Here is a 15,241-nt window from a genome sequence, read left to right as displayed (position 1 = left end):
AGGCTCCATGGCCGAAACGTTGTGTTCTCTTTCTTCTTTTTTTCAGCATGGAATAAACCTATTACTTGTTCCTTTGCATTGTTATATCACGTCTTTATTACTAGTGTACAAGGGGCTCTTAATGGCCTGTTCTAAATGTTGCCATTTAAGTTATGACAACCTAATAATACAACGAGCAGAAATCATTGAAAACTTAACTATATTTCCTGAAGGGGTATTGGGCTTTGCAAGATTAAGATGGCTAAATGACAAAGGTGGACAAATTGAGTACATTGTAAATCAATAACATTAAAAACAAACTACAAGATATATAAAGAGCAAACACTAAAATTCTCAGGCTTACAGAAACTCCCAGTTTTTCCACTTGTGTTTGAAATCCAAAACAATGCATAATTGCTTTCATTCTGATCTATCTCTCAGGAGACCTGGAAACTCAAACATGATCTTGAATCATCTACAGTATGAAACAGCTTCTCTGTAACTTGCAGAGAAATAAATCACACTATTGTGCCAATATTAAAAGAGAGGCTTCTAGGCCTGTGGTGAATGTTTTTTTTTTAAAAAAATGTCTGGTTAAAAGTACAAAAAAGCAGCCCTGTTTGTATATGGGAGATGGGATTTCAGAGATGTTTCCCCATTTGCTTTGTCAACTCTCCGGCCAGTCTTGTGGTGCTATATATTCTTTATTTGCAACAATCCATCGAAAACCCATCCATCCATTTTCCAACCCCTTCAGCCAGTTCTGGGCCTCTGGGGAACCGGAGTCTACCCTGGCAAGCAGTGGGCGCAAGGCAAGATACAACCTGGATGGGATGTCATTCTGTCGCAGGGCACACACACTTACTCACACACTGGGGCCGGTTTTCCCAGAAGACAATTAATCTACTATACCAGCATGTTTGGACTGTGGGAGGAAACCAGAACACCCAAAGAAAACCCAGACAAATGTAGAAACTCCATGCAATTGACACCCAAGGTCTGGAATTGAAACAGAGCTGCAATACTAACCACTGCACCGTCGTGCCTCCCCCATTGAAAGCCCTTTAGATTTAAAACATTCAAACAGTACGTTGGTTGAGGAGAACTGATGAGCCTCATTTGCCCTTATCCAATGCTTTGTTAGAAATCTAAATTGCTCAGCTTCTTGTCTTGCAAAGATGCAACACCTCTTATCTTGTTTTCCATTTTGACCTCTTTATGTAATTTTGGAAGGTTTCCAAAATGAACATTATAACATTTTAAGGTTGCCTTCCAAAGCCTAAAAAGTATATTCAGAAACCATATGTATGCCAGAATCACTAGGAGCCATGGCCATCACTGGCAATAGTAAGACTGTGGATTTGGCCTACAGATGGTAATCTCAGAACTGTGATGGGATGGGATTAACATTTCAACATCTGCAATAGCTGTAATGTTTCTTCTTGGCACATTTTTGTAAGCTGCAAATGCAAGCTCCCCTGGGAAGGAAATGGAAAAGCAAAAGAGAAAAAAGGAAAAAAAACATACTGGCAGCCGGAGAAATGAAAACAATTCTGAAAAAAAAAACTGCAGATGGAAGATTGAGGGAAAGGGGTGTTGAGATAGAAGCAAATGGTGTGAAAAATGAAACGGTTCCACAAGGAATTCATCTGGCCATTGCACACTCCTGATTACTTAAAGATTTGTAAGGAACCCATTTTCAGTTTTTCATATAGGTTATTGTGTGAGGACGCAGTAGACATGAACAAAATGTCTGTTTACAGTTCACACTAAGCGGTACTGGGGGGGTGAAAAGCCGATTGGGAATGGCTTTTAAAAGACTGTGGGGAGAAACGCAAGGAGCTATTTCATTTTAAACTACCTGTATGGCAAAAAACCCCACCTGAGTATTCCTGAATATAAACATAGTAACACAAAGGAAGATGAGAAAGATTAAAAAGTATGAAGTGTGTTAAAAAGAAAAAATGCTTTTGTCTGTGATGAAGTTCTGAAGGTATGGAGGGAACTACAAGCAAGTGTGGCTCCTCTAATTACCCACAGGGACGACCCTGGGTTGACAGGCAATGAAAGTCAATTGTTTTGCTGGAGTGCATATTGGGAATGCTCTGAAGTTCTCTGGAAAAGAAATATGGAGAATTTGGTCATCAAAAGACAGATCCCACAGGATTTACAGGTCTCTTTACTTTTTCATCCTCTAAAGATCTGGGGGAAAATGGTAACTGTGACTCATGTAAGGTACAAAATTAAAGTAATCAAGGCTACCATTATGGCGGTATCAAGAATGGGGTCTGAGCATCTGTGCTCTGGATTAGAATTTGACTGCTGGCGTGCCGCAGTATGAAATTGCGATCATCATTAGGATGTGTTAGAAGAAATGTAAATTAAATGATACCAAGTTGCCAATCCCAAAGGTCTTTGAGAATGACCAGGCTCCATATCAATTGCTCTCCCTGCTGAAGACATTTCCACACAATGGAAAACCAAAATTGAAAAACTTTTCAAATGAAACCTCATTTCCTGAAAAGTGCAAATCTCCTACAGGCAGCACTTCACAGCATGATGTTAGGAAAAATTAAGGAAGAGAGGAAATTCTCTGAATTTTGCCATGATATAGTCATAGTTACTGAATTGTATATTCTGGTCATTGGATTCCACAAAGAACATTGCAGTATCGAAGTGACTTTTCATTAAGTGGCAGACATATACATTGATTCCATGTATCTGAGCTATTCACTTTTTCTGTAATAGTTTTGTAAAATTGTAAAAATAGTCTATGTTTCATCAAATAATCACTTTAAAATTAGTTTGCCGATATATATGACAACCTCTGCAAATTCACATTAAAGAAAAAAAAGTCCCCATCAGATGTACAGAAAAAGTATCGGGTCATATGAGTGAGATGAAAATGTCAGAGTAGCACAACATAGTACCACCACTCTCTAGAAAAAGATACTTTCCGAAAAGGCTGAGAATCAGTGATAGGATGAATGGAATACTGCCAAAGAGATCAAAATTCTTCAACACTAGTACCCCTCTAACTCAGAACTTAGTGCTGACACTGGCACACTTACACTGGTAGCAATAGTGTCAGGTGAATGAGCTGAACAGCTTCTCACCACAGTTTGAATAACATAATCACTCCTCTGGTGAAACCACTCTATTGTGCAAGACATAAAGAGAACGTTTTTGGAAATATTGCAGTCAAAATATGACCCTTTCAGGCTTTATTATTGTATTGTACTGTATTATTGCCAACGTACTGTATGCTACCTATCAAAACTAAATGGTGATCACTATCAACAATTTTTAATAACATTAAGCCATGCTTTTTGTGGATTTACTTCTGGTTAAGTTCCCGTGTTTTAAGAGACATAAGCCAAAATGTACTTTCATATGTAAGTTTTTTTTGTTCCATTTCTTAAATACAGCCTTCCATCTACAAGTCTTTCTGAAAATTACCTAAGGATAATGATCATTGCTGACCTACGTCATACCCGTTCCCTGCTTTCTGCTCTTGGCTCCTAGAGTATCCTCAGAGTTGATGGTTTTTAAGCAATCACAGCATTTAATTAATATGATGTGTGTTAAGGATTACATTATTAGTTAATGATTTTCTTCACTCAGTTCTTGGTCTTAGAAATAGACCTCCAGCACTAGGTTCACTGCTTTCAAAAACAGATGGAATTGTTTCAACTATCCTATCAGCTCTTAATACTGTACATGATAATTAATGATATCCAGGCACAGGTATAAATTACAATGTACTGTATCAGTACCCCTGGAATCATGTTTCTTATTTTTGCAGGAGCCCAGGTGTTTCCAGACATGTGGAAACGGAAACTTGAGTGAGACAAAGTCCTGAAACCCAATCTTTGTTACCACTGATCCTTTCCTGAGCTTGATAACGGTTCAGATGGTTTTAATCCAAGAAATAATGGAACAGAATTCAGAAATAAAGGTGGGGAACACCTGTCAATAAAGCAATTAAACTGACACTAATGTATCAGTGGATAAATCAATGTTTGTTAAATTTGTAATTATGAATTCATTTTAATTAAGATATTGTGTTACTCTGTTGCTTTTCATGTCAGTTCTTATTTTGGGGGGCTGGGAGGACAGAAAGCGACAGTGGGAAATGTAAGCCAAGGCCCAAGTCCCTTTAAATTAAAATGGAATATCTCAATACACAATACTTGCACTCAATACATTAGTGTAAATGAAGACCCAGGGACACCACTGGAAATGATGTAACACAGAGAATTGTGGGAGTAAGCAGCGTGCGACTGATGAATTCTTAGAACATTAAGGTTCAGGCAACCAAACTAGCTCCATGGGTCGAGTGGTTTGCAACCTCTCATTATTTGCATCTAATTATTAATAGTTTTCATCCGTGTACAACTGACCATGATGGACAAAAACCACATATGGTAAATGGGTTAGATATGGTAAACTGATGATGGTAACTGTTTTCTTTATTTCCTGGACTGTGACATTTACTATGGATATATTTCTACGTGTAGTTCAACATGTTCTCTGAATACATTTCTACTTGCACTGATTTACAATGTATTTCTCTGAGCACTGTCACACACTATTAACATATTTCTGCTTGCACTGTGGCATACAAGATGAATTGCAAGCTGCTTCCAAACTGTGCAGGCCTTTATGCCTCATGTAGCTAAACACTGTTGTGCTGTAAGCCTTTCAAACGCTGGTCTAAAACCAAAACCCTCCATTAGCAACATCCTAAACGGTAACAGGGAAGCTGTGCATATTGGTTTGTGTGAATTTAAAATAAAAAACATACATTGAAATGTAGCACTGGGAAAGAGTCAGGTTCATTCTGCTTTGGAAAAAAAAAACACCTAAATCAGGATTTCTAAGGTAAAAAGACTAAGAAAACTAAAAAAAAAATTCAGTTGCAGTTACACTTACTGTTACATAAGAAAGCTTTAGAATGAGAGGTGGCCATTTGTCCCATCCAGCTCATTGGTTACTAATAGCTAACTGAACTGAAGATCTCATTCAGCTGTTCTTGAAAGAAGCCATAGTATCAGTTTTGATAAGAATAGTGGGGTAGCTTGTTCCAGTCTCCTACACCCTATATTTTTATGTTACTGCCATTCCTACACAAGACATACAAGATATGAATTGGCAATTTCCAGCACCTCAACAAACCTCGTAGTACAATTTGTGAAAACTGGATAACCTTCTTAGTTTAAGCAATGCTAACATGAGGCAGATTTTATTGAATAATCTGTGCATTTTCTTCCTCCTCCATTTGATCTTTTTGCAGACTTTCACTCATTTCAGTGAACATCAATGTCACAAATCAATACATTCACCCAGCAGCTGGATTTAATAATGCTTGGAAGGACCTTAAAGGATTGCTGCTTGTGATGAAAAAGGCATTTTTCTTGTACTGCTACTCTTGAACTCTATAAGCCAGTTTTGCTGTACCTGTGTAGTCCCAGAAGTAGAGCTGATCATACTGGAGGGATAAGGGGAGCCAAAAGTACCATCATGAGCCCTGGGTGAAACCCACCCAGTCAAAGCTCACTTGTAGGACTTTGGGAACTGGAAGGAAGCCAGATCACGGAGCAGAAAGCCATGTGATGACAGAGAACACGCACAGCGCACAACACAGATGGGGACAGAGGGGAAGACTCAGAAATTGTGAGCCCATGGGTCTGACTAGCAAACCACTGAGCATCCCTGTTTAAGTATTGCCACGTTAACTCACAAAATTACATTCCATTTGATTTTATTAGTGGTTTTGCAGTATCCTTTTACTATTCCTTATAGAAGTTCCTAATAGAACTATTAACTTCTACCTAAGCTTTATATTGCCCCCTTGAAAAAAAAACTTTGGTGCATGAACAGTTCTTAAAATCTGGTTTATCTGCGTATACTGCATAATATTAAACTCTGGCACGCCCTACTCTTGGGTAGATCAGGTATTGTACATTTACTGATGGCGGCAGCAACAGGGATGGATTGGGATGATATTGGTGCCTTTTTGTATGGTTTCTTACAACAATATTCACACAAGGATGGAACACTGTTAGAACTTAAAGAGTTAGAACTGTCATCTCAGAGCTTCCAGGTCCTGGTGTCATTTCTGAACTGAGGTACCTTTTGTGTGGAGTTTGCATATTCTCTCCATAATCACACGGTACACCTGTTTCCTCCCACTAGGTCAATTGGTGTCTACAAGCTGTCTGTGTGTCTTCCCCCTGAAGGACTGGCATCCCATCCAGGGTGTAGTATCACCCTGTGCCCTGTGTTTTCCCAGAGGAAACACTCTGGCAAAAGGTTTGCCAAGAACCTCACCAGACATAAGCGGTTTCTCTGATCCTGGATGGATGGACTATTCAGGCATACTTAATAACGCTCTTGGCTTCCTTTTTAGTTTGAGAATTTTTATTTCAAGGCGGTTCTGTCTCCATTCAAACTGAGCATGCTTAACAAGTTATTGCCGCCAAAGCAAGGTTAAAAGGGTAACCCTGGGGAAATCAAAACTCATGAGACAAAGAAAAGTATTTCTAATAATTCCACCTTGCGGCAACAGTAATGTTGAACTCTGACAAGTGCAATAAACACAGTTATAAATACAAGAAAAACACCTTTTGGTCACTTTATTAATCTTGATATTAAATATGCATCTAGTAAATAGCAGGTTAATGGCAAAACACAGTTAGGTGTATTTCTAGCATGAAAACATTCTCGGGAGAGAAAAAGAGTCCCTGTACATTTTCTAAAATACACCTTGTGCAATTAGAGGAGCTCTGGTCTCCAGTACGAATTACATTGTTTTCAATAAATCAAACTGTCATCACAGCTGCGCAAATTCAGCATTTGAAGTTAGATGTGCCAAAACAACTACACAAGTGGGACAAAACCAGGAACAGTACCACAGTACTATGCTAATTAACACTTTACAACAAAAACTCAAAGAGATTACAAAAGTTCAGAGAATACAGCAAGCAGTTGAAACACAACAAAGGCAGTCATTTATTTTGATTTAGCAACATCTAGAATAATCACCTCTAAGCATTATACAAAAAAGTCCAATATTCAACACATTTATTAATAATTCTGTATTTATGTATAAGAACTAATTATAAGGCTGTAACATTTTTTTTCCTTTTTGGTGTTGATACAATTGTCTCCTGGAGACACTTACCATATCATTCACCATGAAACACTAATTAAAGATTGGCAAAAGTATTTTAGAAGGGAAGGAACACCTCTCTTCAAGGCAGCAGGTCATAAATTAGTTTAAAATAAAGGGTGTTCATACCATCTGCAACTGTACGTGCACACAAAATAAAAGTTCAGGTCACATCCAGCCGGAAATGCAGGGAATTTTTAGAAAGGTAAAAAAAAAGGACCACTGCCTAGATAAACATATTGTACTACCACGTAAAGAAAACTGCAGGCGGAATTTATTTCATTAGATTTATTTATTCCACCTGACTGGTTTTAAATTAAATATGTAGCGAGCAGTACTGTGGTCCCAAGAAACCATTCTGGATCAGAATACGAGGAAGTCCTATACTTTCTCCAATATGTTCCTTTTAGTGTGTGTGAGCTTGTTTGGGGTTAAAACCATAGTCCGGGAGATTACAGGCGATAAAACAATATAAACTTCAAAAGCACTTTTTTGGGGGGGAAAAATCTATTTAAAAGATTTAAAAGAGAATATGATATCTAGAATAACATTAAGGCTATATATACAATTTCAAAACAATTGCAAAATCCCTTCAAATTGTCTTCAAGCTTTGCATACATCTCAGGGCAGCCTTTCTTCTAGATGGAGTGGTGCTGTATAATTCAGCGGTTGGAGTCTGTTAAGGAGTACGGACTTCAAAATCACTTGTTCTGTTGCACTTCCCAAACTGCAAGTGCCTGCCTTTTCTAATTCCCTTGAGACGGACCTGGGTTTTTGCTCCTCATCTGAGTCGTGGGAGATGGAACCCTCTGCAGACCTGGAGGCTGTAGGCCACCACTGAGCTGCTGGTACAAGCTCAGCAGATCCAGCTGGTTGAAGCCATGGGCGCCCATGACCCCCTTCTGCATGGCCATTTGGTTCATCAGGTTGGCCCGATTTGCCAGAGCCATTTGCTGCTCGTGGACTTTTCGGTTGGTCAGCACCTTCTGGACATACATGATCAGCTGTCAAAAAAAAAAGGAGGCTTTATTATTCATGCCATCTCTGTTTCAATTTGATTGTCACAGAAATAAAACACTGGCCAGCCTTGGTGTGACCAGTGACCAGGGTGGTTGTGTTTCAATAAATGGCAGGGATAGAAACATAGCCTGAACCTGCGTTTTATACAGGTTGGGCTTCTCCTGCCACTGCAAGGGAATTTAGACACATTGGCAAATGCCACAGCACAACACCAGCTTAAAGACCCCACGCAAATTCCCAAACTCCAGTCTACTCCGAAAACATCTATTCCGTTTTCTGTTTTGATGGCTTTTACGCTACATTACCCATTTTCTATTGCTTTTTACAACTGGCGTACTATTTCATGTGATGATTGAATATATACTGCTATTACATACAAAAGGAATCTGTTAAACTGGAAATGGGACCCCGCAGACGAAATTAATAGCAATTGATTAAGCAGTATTTTAATTATCACAATACGAGATAGAACGAGTAAGTAACTGCAATGCAAAATTGCTCATTAAAAGTGATACAATTAATCAGTTTGTTCTGGAACATGTAAACTGAAGTATTATGTGAAAACAATGCACTATGTCCCACTTATTGGGGTTGTCACCTACTTAATTCCTCCAGTAACAGTACTTTGTGACTGTAATATATAAGCTGTTTGATAGGAGTTCTAACCAATCCCATATTTTCTCTAGATCTTGCTGGAAAACTTCAGCAGAAATGTCAAATTGTGTTAAGTGCCTCCCTGCCTGGTAACAGTGAAATCTGGATATCAGAAAGTCAATTATACATTGCTGAAGCAAAGAAGTGCTAACAGGAAGTAAAGACTCAATATTTGCTTAAAAGAAGATAAAATTCAGTGCTCAAGACAATAAAAAAAACATCTTCCAAAAATGAATGTCACCAAATGGGTTAAAAATTTTAAATTCTATTCAGGGCACTGTATCGCTCATTCAGCATCTTTCTTATGTCACAAAGCATCAGTATAAATTATCTGAATATTTGGTTTAAGATATCAGGCCCTGCGGGGAGTGATGGAAAGCAGTAAATCAAGAAATGTACTTCTTATTTGATCACAAGATGAACTACTCTTAAAAAGTCTCCAAATTTGTAGATTTAGAACAGAATTTCCTGCAAGTTAAAGTGGTGCTTACAAAAGACAAAGGTGTAAAGATTTACGTAGTCAGCAAAGTTCTGTAAGAGGATCTTGTAAGAGAAGCAAAAGAAATGACTTTGAGCCCTGCTTGAAGTAAATGGATGCTTCAATTGTGGAGAGCTGACAGTACACTACATAGCAAGGGATGTTACTACAAAAACATCTTTTAGGTATATTCAGTACTTCAAATCTTTCTTATCTTTTGATGTATTCTATTCTACTACAATGTGTATTATATATAAACTATTCACTGAGATCATAGCTTTTTTAAAATACTAAAAGACACTGCTCTCTGCACAGAACAGTGTACAATAATTGCAGTGGAGCTTGCATGAGTCTTCAGCATTGTTAGTGACTTAAAACAGTGCTGGGTGCAAACTAGTGTAAAAGTTGGAAGCAGGTAAACCTCAACAACGAAAAGCCATTTGCTTTTTGAAAGCATCACATTTCAAAGACATTGCATGAAAAAGGAATGTAGATCCAAGATGCAAATGTTTCTCAGCCTCTCCTGTAAAAACCATAGAATGACCTTACTGTTTGCTGCTTGCTCAGGACATCTCTGTACACAGCCTCCCTGCGCTTCAGCTCCAGCTCGAGACTCGCCTGTCTGCCCAGGGCCATGGACTGAACCTGCGCTTCATTCAGGTTGGGGTTCTCTTGCCACTGGAAGAGAATTCACACACACTGGTCAATGCCACAACACAACACCAGCTTCATGACCCCACGCAAATTCCCCATACTCCAGTCTACCATTTTCCTTTTACAAATTACTAGATTCTGAAGGCCAGTAACCTAGGTTTGGGCAATCACTAAATCCCCAAATTAAGTCGGAAGTCTATTTTTATTCTATCCATTTTCCATTTGCAATACTATGCAAATCGTGAATTTTCATGATTCTGTGTTGATGGTTTTAATGCCACCTTATCCATTTCCTGTTTTTTTACACCTGACATACTACTTGATGTTAAAATTGAAAATGTTGATTTGAAAAAAACTAGGAAAGCAATACTACATTCATGTAGTTTTAGCTCATCTGTTCAACTGGACATGCTTACCTCCAGCTGACATGAGTAGCAATCGATTAAGCAGTAGTTTAATGAAAGAACAACGGTGAATTAGAATGATGCTACAGGAAGTTAAGAATTTGTGCAGTATTTCAATTTACATGTGTGTGACCTTTTAAAAAATGAAGCAAAAAATGTGAAATGAAACTTAAAACTATTCAGACAAAATATTTTTATATAAGCTATCTTGAACATATTTTTTTCCTGTATAATAAATTGTTTGCAGCATATTTGCCCTTCAATTGGTTAAATTGTATATATTCTTGAAGATCTCAATCTTGTATGAGATCTTAAAGCCATCAAGAAATGTGAAATACCATTGTTAATGTATTTTAGGTTTTCTAACCATTTGGATGAGGAAATGAGCACATTTTTAGAATACCAAAGACAACACTCATGATTGTCTCTCTTCTGTTTTCATTTCTTCCATTTTCTCTTTTCTTTCTACACAACACAAAGTCAATTACGTAGTGCTGGAAGAATTAATCATTAAGGTTTTAGTATACGACTGCGTAGACTAAATTAAAAAAGGCTACAAAATCAGATTTGCAGAGAAACCTGCCTATTATCTTCTTCTCTCGGTCGCATATTATTAAACAGAACCTTCCAGATGTATTCACAACCCTATGGAATGGGATCAGAAGTATTATGTCAAAAGAAAGGGTTATGGATTAGGTAGGGTCCTTTCTGGAAAAAACAGTATATTGTAATAATTAATATTATTATACAGAGTAAAATGTCATATTTGTCAGAATTAATTTATTTCCGGAAAACACAAGTTCACATCCATGTAGTTATTTTGTAAATCCTCCTCTGACAGGAATTACACTGACGAAAAACGTGTCCCGTACTGTATCATCATGTTCTGGCACTTATGAGGGGGTTTGTGGTCATCAGATAGCATTGCTCTCAGTCTCTTTAGACCCTTTAGTTTCCTTCAGAGCCTTCTTGAGACTGAACCACAAATGTGCAACTGGTTTGAGCTTAGAGATTGAGATGGCCAGTCAAGAACATTTGTATGCAGTTGACCATTTCTTTGTTTTGTCTGAAAGCATGTTTTGGATCAGTGTCATGTTACTGCATTCATTTTCACCCAAGCATGAGCTTTCAGAGAACCTGGTGTTTGGCCAAAATGTCCAGGTCATGTTGGAGTTTAGAATTCTCCATTATCTTGATCAAGGCTCCAGGACTCACGAGTACAAAACAACCCCAAAACATAATAGCCCTCCAGTCACATTTCACAAAGGAAATGAATTGCAATTCAAAATAGTAATGGGTGACACTTGAAATATCCAAGACGTCAGTTTGTGTTGGAGACCATGTGCTGACTTTAAATGACAGAAGACCTGAATCTCTTGCCTCACAGCCCATGGAGGCCAAATAAATTGCATCTTCTATCCAACAGCCTTTCCTTTATACCAGTAGCCTTCAATTTAAATTTAAAATAACAGATACTGAAGTGGAGAGGGCAAGATTCTGTTATAGACATTCCCCCATTTATGGAGCCATTGCCTGCTCATTTGTCTTCCGAGAGCTCTGTGACCTTAACCAAAATGAGGCATGTTTCTACCCACTGTCTTTCATGTATCACCTCCTTTTATACCCCAGGAGAACAAGAAACCTTCAGTGGCCTCTGCCTAGATCTGCTGGTTTCCATTGCATTTCGAAACAGTAGAATGTTAATATAGATTTTTGAGGAATTGTATCTTTTATTCCAATGACATTCCAATTAAAATAATATTTTAATTTTTAAGTAAGATATTCTCCAATCCATAATGCTGATCTTAGCATCTAATTCTGTCACAAGATATTTTGTGTTCCATTTTAATTGAATATATACTATTGGATAATGAAACTCAGCCAGCAAATCTGTCCACATATGAAGACTTGTTTCTGCACCAATGTGAAATAGAAAAAGAGCATTACACTGCTCCTGAAATACATCCACTTTCTTAAGAGCACAGCCTTCCTTAAGGAGGTAACACATTTATGTATAAATGCTTTTGATTACTTATGTTTGACTCTTCATTCCACACAACAATGGAATTTTAAGAATGACAACTCTAAATGTAATCCAGCTATAGACCCATTAACAATACTACAGTAATCATATTCTAACCTACTGTCCAGCTCTTCATGAGAATGTACAGAATGTACTCACAGATGAATATTTTTTTTCTTTTTCCTTCCATTTAATCACCATTCCATTGATTTGATTAAAGGTATTACAACTGAAAATTCAAAATATTGATGCTGGGCCCAATGTTATAGAACACTACAGTATGGCTGACAGCAACAATAAGGACAGTTATTAACATATATTATTGGCTGTACTGTAAGCCTTTATTTTTTTGTTTAATTTCCATCTTTTCCAAACTTCTATGGAGAACCTAACGTGAAACTACTTTTGTGCTATACTGAGCAGAGGTATTTCTAGTTTCACATCAAGTTTCTTTGTTACCTCCTAAAGGGTTGAGACATCTAGATGCCATGCCCCTCATTTTAACTCTTGGAACAACCCTCCAAGATATTTGTGGTAGTGGGGCCAGGGGTGCAATGTCATCCTGAGACAGCCATCTTTTTGGAAACAGCACAACCTCATAATGTTACATTAATCAGTAAAAAATGGCTCCATTAAGTGGTAAAGCAAACACAAGGCACAAAATATCTATACCGATAAGGATACAATAATATCCACAGTTTATCAATATAATTCTCAGTAATATTTTAAGTCTTCAAATAAGATCACAGCAATGGAACAGTTCAGGAGATGGAGACTAAAAAGATCAAAAACACATAGTCAAAATCCCAAAAAAGAAAGAAATTAAGCTCATTAATGCCTGCAAAAACACCTGAGTTTGGATCAAGTTTGGAATATAATAACCTAGGATGTTTCAAGAGGTATTTTAACGAGGTCTTAATCCACTAACAGGAAAAAGTAAGAGGGTCTAATGATTTGGATGATAAAATATCTGTTTGCAGCTGAGTTACATGAAGAAGTGACATGTCTGTCACCGTCTAGAAACGCAAACCTTCATGGGAGAAGGTTGCCTTTCAAGTGGTACAGTAATATCTGCTATGAACAATGGGAAACATGTAAACTGTGTTTCAATCTACTCACCACAATTCCTATGATATCTTCCAGGCTCTCTCTTGGGATAGCTTTGACTGCATTGCTAGCCTCCACAACCTTCTCACGTCCCTGATTTATAAGGTCCTTTTTGACAAACCAGATAAAAAGGCATCACAGTACAATAAATATGCCGGAAATAAACAGCATTAACATGTTATAGAGCACAGAGCTGAGCAAAGCCATGAGGTTTGTACTTTAACACTTATTCCAATCATTCGATGCACTGTAGCACTAAAACAAAAACAGACAATGTTAGGCACCCAGACTATAACGACACACAGAAAAAAGGGTACATTTATTTCCATTCAAAAATTTCAGTACCCTTAAAACGTCGGCAGTGTGCCTATCAAAACAAGTCACTGCTTTCGGGAACAACATTCTTTTTTGAGATATAAAATCCGTAAAATACACAGCATAAGCCTTTCTCTACACACGAATACATGTCGCAATTAGCTCACAAAGAATGCAGAGTCCATTTGGATCTCATTACGTACCTCCAGCTGTTGGTTAGTCATTGAGGTCAGTGCAGCTACATTGAAGGGGAAATATGCATTTGGAGCGCCCGTGTTAAGATGTGAATAATGAAACCCAGATGGCACGTTGACGCGCATGGAGAGACCCTAGAAAAGAAAGTTGTACGTTTAAAAAAATATAAAAGGCCATTTGACCCTTTCTTGCCTGGAAGTGATGAGGCACTTTCCTGCTGAGCGAAAACGACAGAAAATCCAGAACAAAACACCAATACTAGCAAAAACAATTTGCGAGCAATTAAAATTTTCAACTGCAGTCATGATAAAAACGATCCAAAATGACAAGTTAAAAGAAGCTTAATTTTTTAAAAAAGCTGCAAGATGTAACACTGATCATGCTGGAGTACTTTACAACTCTTCCCACTCTATATTTTCTCAGCTCACCTCAGATTTAAATCCTTGGCCTTACCTTCAAACCTCTCCTCTGGCCTTTTATCATCTCCTGCAGGTCGCTAACTAACAAGTTACTAGTTCTCTCCTCCCTCCTTCACTGTTCCTCAGCCAGTTCTCAAGCTACACATCTCCAACACCTCTTCAAGACAAACCTGTTCAGACTGCACCCACAGGTCCCAGGATTCATCCCTGTGTCTGGTAGTTGCTGATCCCTGTAGTAGTTTGCTTATTGTTATACTGTATGTAGAATTACTGTAACTGTATATGCCCCACTGAACTGGACTGAATTTGGATAGTTAATTAACTGTTGTGAATGTAAATATCATTTTCCAAAGTCTTGTTCTCCATCTATATATAATAATGACAATCGTCTAAATCTTTATATATAAGCAAATCATAAAATATAACAATTGCAAATGAAACATAAACACTGTATAGAAGCATAATTGTTTCACTAACAAATGTTTTTAAACAATTGTGTATTCAAAACGTTTTTCGATGCAATAATGATGACCAAACAAACAGACATACTGCATTACACTAAATAAATCTGTTATATTTTAAAGAATTATACCAAAAGGCAGAAATGACTGGGCAACTCAGACACTGCATGTGTGTACTATTGAGGGGGCTGAGACTGAGATAAAAATCAAGCTTTTGGTTTGGTAACATATCACTAAAGATCTCAAACTTGATTTAGCTTTTACAGCAGAAAGAAAATAAGTTATTAAAGCAATATAATGGAAGACAGAATAAAAGCTTCTTTTTCATGTGAATAATGTGCAAAACCTACGGATCTAA

The 15,241-nt window shown here is 37.6% G+C and overlaps 1 protein-coding gene across 2 annotated transcripts in view; it reads right to left on the bottom strand.

The window, feature by feature from the left end:
* Nucleotides 1–6,384: 6,384 nt before the first annotated feature.
* atrx (ATRX chromatin remodeler) overlaps nucleotides 6,385–15,241 on the bottom strand; it is a 106,356-nt gene continuing 97,499 nt past the window's right edge. For both annotated transcript variants that reach the window (XM_088924636.1, XM_088924637.1), the window contains 4 exons: nucleotides 14,012–14,137; nucleotides 13,506–13,601; nucleotides 9,855–9,983; nucleotides 6,385–8,157 (listed from right to left, as the gene is read on the bottom strand). In XM_088924636.1, coding sequence (XP_088780762.1) covers nucleotides 7,900–8,157; nucleotides 9,855–9,983; nucleotides 13,506–13,601; nucleotides 14,012–14,137 — 609 coding nt within the window. In that variant the 3' untranslated portion in view covers nucleotides 6,385–7,899. The remainder of the gene's footprint in view (nucleotides 8,158–9,854; nucleotides 9,984–13,505; nucleotides 13,602–14,011; nucleotides 14,138–15,241) is intronic.

The sequence above is a fragment of the Atractosteus spatula genome, chromosome 9 (genome assembly GCF_055471065.1).
Source record: "Atractosteus spatula isolate fAtrSpa1 chromosome 9, fAtrSpa1.hap1, whole genome shotgun sequence".
NCBI lineage: Eukaryota > Metazoa > Chordata > Actinopteri > Semionotiformes > Lepisosteidae > Atractosteus > Atractosteus spatula.
This window is presented reverse-complemented; position numbering and strand designations above follow the sequence as displayed.